Source organism: Cyanistes caeruleus, chromosome 8 (assembly GCF_971803275.1).
Source record: "Cyanistes caeruleus chromosome 8, bCyaCae1.hap1.1, whole genome shotgun sequence".
NCBI classification, from domain to species: domain Eukaryota; kingdom Metazoa; phylum Chordata; class Aves; order Passeriformes; family Paridae; genus Cyanistes; species Cyanistes caeruleus.
The window spans coordinates 14,425,581-14,436,189 of record NC_141708.1 but is presented as its reverse complement, the minus strand read 5'-3'; the positions used below and the strand labels follow the sequence as shown (position 1 = coordinate 14,436,189).

The 10,609-nt window shown below is 51.9% G+C and overlaps 1 protein-coding gene across 16 annotated transcripts in view; it reads left to right on the top strand.

The window, feature by feature from the left end:
* The first annotated feature begins 365 nt into the window (after positions 1-365).
* Positions 366-10,609, top strand: part of DNMBP (dynamin binding protein) — a 33,768-nt gene continuing 23,524 nt past the window's right edge. For 2 of the 16 annotated variants that reach the window (XM_086900719.1, XM_086900718.1), the window contains exons 1-2: positions 377-446; positions 8,765-8,943. In XM_086900719.1, the coding sequence (XP_086756845.1) occupies positions 8,799-8,943 (145 nt within the window). In that variant the 5' untranslated portion in view covers positions 377-446; positions 8,765-8,798. The other 14 variants (XM_086900720.1, XM_023929705.2, XM_086900732.1 and 11 more) reach the window with 13 other exon arrangements.

Genomic DNA, 10,609 nt, shown 5'->3' with positions numbered 1-10,609 from the left:
GCCGGGCTCCCGGGTGCCCTGCCAGCAGCCCGGCCCGGTGCGGGGCGCACGAGTGCCGTGTCCGGCCCGGAGGCTGCGGGGTGGCTGCACCCCCCGACCCGGCTCGGGCACCCGGCTGGGCACCGTGTCCCGCGGCGGGCTGTCCCCGTGGGCCGCCGGGGGAAAAGCCTCGCAGCCTGGGCCCGCGCGGTGCTGCACGGGGCGAAGTCCCCACGTCTCCCCGGGCTCCCCAGGCTGCGGGCCAGCCCCGCGGGGCAGCTCCGCCTTCCCAGCGGCACCACGCCGGGCCGGGCCGGGCCGGGCGGAGGCGGCCGGGCGGCGGGGCGGGCGCTGGGGGCCGGGCCGGCCGGGGCCCGGGCGGGGCTGGGAGGCAGCGGGCGGGCGGAGGCGGGAGCGGGACCCCCAGGGCCGGAGCGGCCGCGGCGCCCGGAGCGGGCCGGGAGAAGGTAGGGACCCGCCGGAGCGGCCGGGGGGAGCCGGGCGCTCCCCGCCCGCCGCTGTCCGGCTTGGCCGCGGCCCCGCCGGCCTCCCCCCGCCCGGCTCCCCCCGCCCCGCGGGGCCCCGGCCTGCGCCTCCGCCGGGCCCCGGCGCGGCCCGGCCCCCGCCCCGCCGGCGCCTCCCGCACCGGGCCCCGCTCGCCGCGGGCACGGGGGCTGCCCTGGGCCGGGGGCTGCCCTGGGCCCCGCTGGCCGGCGGTGGGTGCCCCAGGCCGGGGTGCTGAGAGCTCGGGTGGGTGCGCTCCCGTCGTGGCAGCCGCGCCAGGGCAGCCTGTGGCCCTCCAGCCCTGCTGTGCCCCGTCCCACAGCACCCACGCTGCCCTGGGAGCACTTGGGGCACCTGGGCAGCGTGGAGCAGCTGTGTGGTACAGCGGGAGCTCCCCACATGGCACGCTGGGATTGTGGTCTCTTAAGCCGTGTCTGTTCGGGCAGTGCTAATCCGGGTGGTCACCACCAGGCAGGCAGGCAGCTGATAGTAGCTGGCATTGCCTGGGCAGCTTGTTGCTGGAAAGCACCTGGCCCTTTAGAAATTATGTGGTCTTCCCACAGTGGTTTGGCACTGTGAGTCTGGAGTTGTTGCACCCGTGAGGGTGGCACAAGTGATTCTACACAGAGAGCTGAAGTTCAAGGCTGCAGCAGTGCCTTTCCCGGGTGCTCCTCCAAGGCATTCACTCGGTTGAAGGCAGACTGAGAAGAGAAACTTAAAAGAATTCCCTGTTTGTTTTCACTCTTGCAAACACAAATCCCTCTTGCAACACTGGCGGTCTGGCCCCACTGCCTTATACTTATCAGAGATGAACGGGAAGTGTCTCCTCCAGTGGCCCTGCAAGGGGATGAAGGCTTGGGTGACCCTCAATATACTCTGAGAGGCAGCTGCTGCTATTGTGGTGTCCCTTTCGCTGATCCTAGGTGGTACCTCAGCTGATCCGGTCTTTGATGCAGTTTGGCCTTTGGGTTCAAACATCTCTGCTTCTGTTCCTGCTCTTTGAAATTCTCTCTCCACTTCTGGCCTTTCATATATTGTTCTCCTTGTCGTAGTACCTAGGAAGCCTCTAGTTGTGTCCATAAGCGTTAATGTCTGCATTGAGGTTTGACATGATTCCATAACTTTCAGTTTCTTCTGAAAAGGCTTTCTTTCCCCTTGCCTCTGCCATTCTCTCCTTTGCTTTCAGTGAGATTTTATCTCTTCGTCTGGAAGAGTTCATAGATACAGAATTTGCAGTTTTGCAGATGCTTTGCCAAATACAGCCTCTACCATGCTACAAGACGTCACCATCATCCCCCTCATCTTGACTCACTGTGGCTGTGAGTCGTGCTGGGCAGTGTCTAAATGCGTCCTCCTTGTGTGTGAGGCCTCCATAGCGCTGAGAGTGCCCACGGCTCTGAGCTGGCCTCTGCTTTCTGTTCGTGAGATCCCCTGTTCTGTCAGGGCCAAAGGTTTCAGTTCTCTCTCCAGCTGCTCTGCCTAGAATTAGCAGTGACGTTAAAAACTAGTACGTGCATACAACAGTTTTAAAGGACTGTTGGGATGGGAGGAGCTGAGCAGTAGGGGCAGAGCAAAGCAGTGATTCTCAGAGCTTTACAGGGCACCACCTCTGACAGCTGTCATGGGAACCATGGCTGTGTGACCTCTTGGGGTTCTGAGTGCAGTTGAGGTGTCCCTGGGTGACTTCAGATGGACTTTGTGACAGAGGTGATGTGAGCTTAGGTGGGACAGCCTGAATTGTGCTTACCTTAGCACTTCACTGCCTTAACTGATAATTTCCCCTCAACCACCAGAAAAAGTATATTTCTAATCACATTGCTCAACCCCACTTCTGAACAACACAGCTTTTACTTTGTCTTATTTTTAGAACCATTCTGTTGAGAGATAAAATTTATTGCTTCCTTCTCAGGAACACCTAGGGACTCTGAAAGAAAGAGGTCCAGGTAGCAACAAAGACCCTGCTGGGGACTGAGGTTCTTTGGAGATAACAGTACAGAACAAGAATGGTGGCAAGCAAAGAACAGAGTTTCCAAGTCAAACAAAAGTAATTTCCAGATTTCTGGACTTCCCACCCAGCAATTAAAGCATCATAATGGGCTTCTGTCCTAAAGTTAACTTGTAGAATATTGTTGAGGGTGCAAAATCAAGTGCTAGAGTGTTACGGAATGTCCTTGTAGCCCCAGTTCAACTTGTTCTGGATATGTACTCAAGGCGTAATGACTAATTTTGTAATTGTGTGCTACTTACCACCTGTAGCCTAGCCACAGGTAGTAATTCAGCAGTGGTGATTCTGCTCTTGGGGTTTTGTCTGTTCCTTATTCTAAGTTGGATCATTTTAGCCTGTCTGCAAAACTGGGAAGAGACACAGGCATGCACATTGTAGTGGAAGAAGACAGGACTTTGTAACACAGTCCATAAGGTGTGTGCTGCAACAGTATACAGAATCTGAGAAACTCCTGTCTCCCAAGCTGGTGTTCTGGCCTTTGCATGCTTGGGACCCCACTGCCAGAGATTAAATATCCATCACAGTCACCTTGCTCAGATGTTGTGGCAAGGTGTTCTGCTTTGCATTAAAAATTGATGCTGTGCTCTAGTTTCCAGATGACTTTTGTTTGCTTGCCGTCTGGCTCAGCATGAGCTCCTCTTGCTTCCTTGTCATGCCACTCTTAACCCACACAAACACCACCAGCCTGCCCTCAGCCAGGTCCTGCAACAGAGCAGGTGAGAGCACTGACAGCCAGAGCCCAGCTGGAGAGAAGTAGTGGTTTGAATTACTTGTTACTTGGTGCAAGGCAGAGCTCCTGTGCCACACAGGTGTGGTGGAAGGCCAGAACTTGCTTAAGCAACCCTTTACTTGATAGTCCTGGCTCTTGAGGGGTCAGTGATCTAACAAAAAATGTATTCATATCAATGATTTTTGATATATCAGGTCACAGACAAAGCAAAAGAAACTATTTGATTTCAGAGTGAGAAGATTCCTCTTCCTTCTGGGAGCCATGTGGCGTTAGGAGGTGGAATGCAGAAGAGCTCTCATGTTTCCCACTGTGTGAAGCTCAGCTGGGGGACTCTTTGGGATCTGCTGAGACAAGCAGCATGTCCTAACAAGAAGCTGCAGTGATCAGCATTTCCCTGGTGGGAGAAGGCTCCTCTCTTTAGTTGGGCGTTTGCCCTGCTTGCTGCATTGTCCATTCTGTTGGGATTCATAGGATCAGCTCAGCATTCGCTGGAGCTGCGGTCCCTGCATTGGCACTATCTCCAGCTGGGGCCTAGGCAGCCTGGCTCAACGGGGTATTGTTTATTCCACCCAGGAATGTGCAGGCGAGCAGGGACCTCGGGGAGCTTTACAGAGCAGCATGTTCTGCTCTGAGCAGGGAGAGGGAATGTGGGTGGCCACAGCTCTGAAGGCTGGTGGGAACAGTCAGGGCGTGCTGGTGTGCAGGTAATGTCCAATGCTGAAGTGTGAGTGAGGGCTGTGCAGATGCACTGGGGCATGGAGGAGGGAAGGAGGACTGTCCAGATTTGGAGAACACAGGGAGGAACAGAGGGAAAAGGTAGAAATGTCTTAGGATACAGTTAGTAAGCTTGTGTTTGACACAATGCGTTGACACAATGGTGTAAGAAGCCAAGCATAACTGCTGGTTCCTCCCACTGTGTGCTGGGTACTGATCCTGCAGCCTAGAGCACAGCAAGGGCTGTAGCAGATCTCTTGTCAAAGCCAGTCCCAGCAACTGGAGGGTGCACTGAGCTGAGGGGTATCTCTGTCACTGGGGGTGGATTGTGTTTTCAGTGAACAGACATTGAGCTGTAATGAGTGGAAGGAGGTATGAAAAGACCTAGGTGAAATGCAGGGTGTTTTTCAATTTTTAAAAAGATTACTGACAGCACTTGTTTAATATTTTTAATATTAATTTCTCTAATAATTTTGTGACAAGCTTGTCTTTTGTATATTTCTGGGAGTATGACCATTTCTGGTCTGCTGCTCATGCAGGTTCTAAGATTTTATAGAGATTGAGACATCCACTGGACATGAATCTACTTGTCCCTCTTGTGCAAATCCTGTGTGCCTGTGGAAGCCCACATGGCATATTTTGGTCTGTTTGGTGAAATGTTCGTTTTTCAGTTACAGTGCAGTCATACCGTCCATAGTCAGTTCTAAGAGTGCTGCTTCTTGACTGAGAAGCTGAAATGTATTATTTAGTGGAGAAGCGAGTAGCAAAAGCACCTGTTAAGTTTGGTTTCCTTGCTGCTTAATTTGTGGCATCCATCCATTACTGTTTTTTATCTGATGATCTGAGCAGTGTTTTGGGATAGTGGATTAGCTGCCCTCAAACCCTTTGGGTCTCCCTTTTTACTGGGGCTGTTCATACTTCATGTAATCAGCCTAAATGGCCTCTTCACATTGCTGCCTTATCTCTTAAGTGCTTAAAATCCTTGCTTCAGCATCTTTAATAGTCCTACCTCCATCTAAGTGGTGGTACTTCTAGCAAGTGCTTGACAATTACATTTGATGCTGGTAAGTTATTTGTGATTTCTTACCCTGCGCAATTTCAGATGCAAAAAGAGAAGGGATAGAAGTTGTCAGAGTCTGTGTGTAAATGTCTTTTCTTGGCTGCTGTGACTTGACCCAGTCTGTGCTGAAGATCTCAAAACAATATTGTAACAGAGTTAATAGCTATCATTTTGTTCTGGTCCCTCCTTCCATCAGCCCACGCTGGACCAGACACGCTCCAGAGCTAATAGCAAAATGGGATAAGCAGTCTTCCATGAAGGTAATGTTAGTGTGTGCTGAGCGTGCATGCATGCAGACTGGGGGAGTGATTAATGCCCTGGGAATCCGCTCTCTGCCTTGCTGCACAATGCTGTTGTGTCAGGCCCAGAGCTTGGCACCAGGAACACGTTACCTGGTTTGTGCGGGATCAGGCAGTGAGACAGAGCCTGTGTGTTCTCAGCAGGGCAAGTTCCTGCTGCGCCACAGCTTCATACTTGCACAGTGAGGCTCTCTTTGGATGCGGGTCTGCTGCTGGGCGGGGGCAGGAGTCCTGCGATCCGCAGTCCTGACCTCCGCCAGCCTGAAATCCCAGAGTTTGCTCAGTTGTGGCACAGCTCTCCCTCCTTCCCTCTGGCAGGCAAGGATCACCCATCCTTGAGGTGAGCAGTGCTTGGCCAGCTGTCAGGAGCTGTGACTCACAGGGGATCACAGGCGGAGCCCTGCTCTCCTGGCAATCTGCTTTTCCTACTGGAGCTTCTGCATGAGCTGTTGCTGAATGTTTGTTTCCACCAGATCTAGGGTGGATATGGGAGAAGCTCGGGTACACTATTAAGCCTGAAGAGTTGGACTCTGTAAGTTTCCAGTCTGGAATATTGCTGGGAGGTTTCTTTCTGTAGGTGGGGGTTTGTAGAAAATGTTGGCAGGCAGCACTGCAGGGAGTAAGACAAGGCCAAGGTCCTGGAAAACATAATATTTTATGTTCAATTCATGTCATGGAGCAAGCAAACTCCACAAGACTGATTCACTGCTTGCAAGTATAGGGGCATGCTGTCTATACTCCAATGGAGTCAGGGAGTGATCTTGCTCTTCTTGGTACTGCTGAGGGAACATGAGCCTGTTGGGATTCTTTTTTTGGCAGTTTCAGAAGTTGCTTCATGCTTTCTTACGAGCTGCCTCTCGGGGAATGCTTTGGACATGAATAGGTTAGTGATTTATTTTAACTGTAATTAATATATACATGTTGAAACTATTGCAGTCCTGCCTGTCCCTCTGTATCTTCATCTCACTGGAAAATCTTGCACATTTTAATGATGAGTCCCCAGAGCTGCAGGTGTATTAAAGGAAGTGAAACTCCTGTTCTCATGGGTGGGATCACTGGCAGGGCTGTATTCTCAGCCCCACTGATCTTTTGCTATAGCAAAGCAAGGGTTTGGGTCTGCAGCACACATACTGTAATCCTTGCATACCTCTGCCCATTCTTACATTACACTTTTGACAGAAGACACACAAGAAATCTCACTGTACCATCATGTGCTCCTGGGGAAACTACCCCAAGGCTGCAATTAATGTCTGCAGTATGTTTTTCCCTATTTGTCCACTCCTGCTGTGGAGTTTGTGGATTATTCAGAGTATGGCAAGGATTCCTAGGAGCCTGATCTCTCAGCTGGCAGCCTGTCTGGGGCCTGGAGGGCAGCCTGGGTGCCTGCAAGGGGCTGCTGCTACTGTGCCTGCTGCTGCTGCTCCTTTCCCATGAGAACATGCAGCAGCATGCCCCAGCCACCCCACGTCAAACAGCACAAGGATCCTTGTCTTTAGTATTTTCAAGCTAATTGATGGCTCTTCCGTCTTTTTCGTTGCTCCACATGGTCATGTTTTTAATACTGTTACTCCTTCTGCCTCAGTAGGTTTCTGCTATCCTGAACTGCAGCTCTTTGTGCTCCTGATTCACTCCAGTCCATTCATCTCTTTTTGGTGGCAGAGTGCTGTCTGCTGCTGGATATTGGGCTCTTTGTTTGTACAGCCAGCACAAAGCTGGTGACAAAGGGACAGCCTGTGTCCCAAGGAGCCCACGTGCTATGGGGAAGGCAGTGGAGAGCAATAGGAGTGACGGACAGACAGGATGGCAGAGGTGAGGGTGGCCAGGGGCACAGCGTGCTGGGTGCAGCAGAGGAATGGCTGGGGGCGGGGAGAGACGTGATGAGGAAGCTGTTCCTGCTGAGTACAAACCCGCTTTGTTCCCAGGAGGTGAGTCGGACTGGATAAACAGAATGGTCCCGTCAGCAGAAAGCCTTTCCCTGGCTGCATCCCCCACTGGCACTCTCACTGGAAGTTGGCTGCACCTCGTTAGCAGGGACTTATTTCTCCTCCCCGTGTTAGCTTCCCCTCTTCCTGACTCTGCGGGGCTCAGGTGGGCTGTGTGCGGCTGTACGGAGAAAGGGTGCCCTTGGGAGAGCCGTGTGTTTGTGTTTTGTTGTGTTGTCACCGTGCTCTTTCTGCCCTTCTCTGGGCAGGGGGTTTGACATTCCGTGCTGAGATGGGATGGGTGTCACCGGCTGGGCGGCGCTTGGAGCGGGGCTGCTCACTGCGCTTGGAGCCGCTCTGCCAAGGGAGGAGAACGGCTCCCATGGCAGGGAAGTCGTGTCCAAACGGACAGAGCAGGGGCTCTACTGTGATGTGGGAGGAAAGCAGCCTGTGCCGAGGGGCTGGTGGGGAGGACGCCGATGTCCCAGCACTGCAGAGTGCAGGGCTCTGAAAGCAGCGCGGAGAGGTGTTGGCAGTGCTGTTCTGTGCCTGTAGTTGCAGTGGGTCGGGAAGTGAAAGCAAATTCCCTGGTCTCAGGAGAAGGTGAGGAATAATCTTAAAGTTTCTGGTTGCTTTGGATGGATGAATCTTCTTGTTCCCATCCTGAGGAATTTGGGAGAAGGCAAAGGAGAAGCTTAAGCTGCAGGACTGCTGCTGCCTTGGTGCACTGTATTTCCTTGACAGTAAGGCTGAAAAGCAGAAATTATACAGGAGAATGTCCTCAACAGCCACTTCCAGAGGAAGGGGGAATCCGGGACATAGCCCTTGACGAGGAGGTCTTTGCTTGTCTTCTGCCAGGAGGAATTTCAGCCTTGGCTCCCAGAGCCTTCGATGGGGTCTGCACCCTCATCTCACTCTGACTTCTGCCAAGAACTATGGTTCATCCCAGGGGATATCTGAGCCAGATACCTAGAAGGCAGAAAGGATATTTCCAGTCAGGTCTGAGAATGAGGATGGTGGCATGAGCTTGCCTGAGTGGACTTTGTGCCTCTTCCCTTGCTGGGCCAGAGCTGTGGTGCTGGTTCCTGTTGCCCTGAGTGGTGCATGGGGAGGGGGATTCCTGTGTCCATCGTGTCAGAGAATGTGTGGTGGGACGTGCAAGTGGTGGGTAGTGCTGGCTGCCCACCAGACCCTGTCAGGTCTGAGCCCTGCCCCACATGTCAGGGAAATGCTGAGCTTCCTCCCCTCCTCTTGCTTCCTTCCTGACTGGAATTCACTTCCAAATTTCTTGCTGCTTGTCCCCCGCCTCTTGCAACATAAACACATGATCCTACAGAGATAGCCAGAGGGGCAGGACAGGACAGGTTAGACCATGGGGGCTGCACTGCTGCAGCCCCTTGGCTCCTGCAGCACATGGCGAGGGGTTTGCAGGGAGCTCAGGACAGAGTCTCCCCACATCTGCCTCTGTGCTCAGGAAGGGTTTTATTTCCTGAGCCTGTGTGTGATAATTTCAGGTGTTTCTGGGTGCTGACAAACTTCTCGCTGTTTCAGCCTTAGGCACTGACCTGCCTTCAGACGCTGCGCAATGGAGGCTGGCTCCGTGGTGCGGGCTGTCTTTGATTTCTGTCCCAGCGTCTCTGAAGAGCTGCCCCTCTTTGTGGGAGATGTTATCGAGGTGTTGGCTGTGGTGGATGAGTTCTGGCTCTTCGGCAAGAAGGAAGGTGTCACAGGTAAGAGCTGGAAATGCCTGCACCTGGGTCCATAGAAGTGCCAGCTAGATGTCCACTCCATGAGCACATCTTCCCTTCGTGGGGAAGGACCTGGTTTGATCTACTGAATCTTTCATGGGACTTTGTCACCGAGATCAAGTTGCCACTGATCTCCTGCCAGCTTTGTGTCAACTATTCAGACAGATTGTGTGATGTTTTTTGAGAGAGGTTAGTGGAGAGTCAGTTCTCAAGATAGGAGCTTCACAATACTGGTTGTCCCATTCTCTGTGGAGAGACTGCCCATTTCCTGGCTAATTTGTGTGCTGACCTGCTGTGGCAATGGAAGGGGAGAAAGGAAACAGATGCACTGAGAGTGGAAATGCATCCACTCTGGAAACCAGTCCAAGTGACCTTTTCAGTGGAGATAGAACAACAGCATCCATGTGTCCCCCCCCAAGCCCTCTGACTCAGCCCCACTTCCTCCCTTCTGCTTCAAAGCATCTTCCTGCACAAATTGTCGTCAATATCTAGGTGCCTGAAATGGTGTGCAAGTCTCTTAAACTTTTAGTAGGCTGTGAGAAACTTCTGAAGCAGAAGAATGCTCTTAATGAAACACTAAGAGTCTCATGGCCTTTAGTTAGGCAGCTCTTTCTCATCTTAATCCTGATGTTAAGAAAATGTGTGAGCTCTTGGGGAGATGAAAGCCAGGCCACTTCAAAGCATAAGCCTGCCTCTGTCTTCAGCGTGAGGGTGGGACTGATTACATCCCTGGCTGTAGAGATGGGGCTGCTATTGTAGTAGCAGCCTGGTTTCTCCTGACAGCCACTGTCTGAAGCAAAGGTGGACAGGAGCGCTTCCCTCCTGTGCTCCATGTGACTGATAAATGACATTGAATGAGCATGTGCCTGATCCTGTTGCTGCTGCTGAAGTCACTGGGCAAGGATTATGCGTGCAGTTTTCAACAGAGTTTTGTCTCCCAGCATAACTGGTGAGGTTGTTCAATAGAAGATGAGGCTGTTAAGGAATAACAAACAGATGTGTGTCGTAGCTCAAATATAAACATGCTGAAGTCAAACTGAATGTTTTTAATGACCTTTAGCTCAAAACCCAATTGCATTCCTGCTTTCCCTTGGAACAGCTGTTGGAGTTTTCTGCCCAGCTTTCTAAGTTAAAGTTATAGGGAATTGAAAAAGTGCTTTAGAATAGAAGCTGTGGAGGTGTTGCAGCCTAGTACTCATTACTCTGTGGAATAATTACTGTAATTCCTTTCTTACAGCATTATGTTGTTTCCATCTACAGAGCAGGAAACTAAGATAAGGAAAAAGAGAGCTGGTCAAAACTGTCAACGAAGCAGCAGAGTATAGCAAATGCCAAATTGCCTAAACACAGTACAAAGCTCTGGGTGTCTAGAATATAGTGTTTCCAGGTTTTATTAGAAAATATTTGGTCACCCAGAGGCAATGCTAGATGTGGTACTAGCCCATACTTCATCATATCCCCTTGCCTCCAATTATATAAGACATTTTTAGTGGCCTTTGCAGAGGGCTCTGCCATGTCACGTGCTCTAGGACTGAAATTAGTATCTGATGGGTATCATGTGGTGGCCAACCAATGTGGCATGGTGAAACAGGTACACAGAAGGACAAAGTGGGGAAGGTCCCTGGGGTCCCAGCATGGGAAGCTGTGA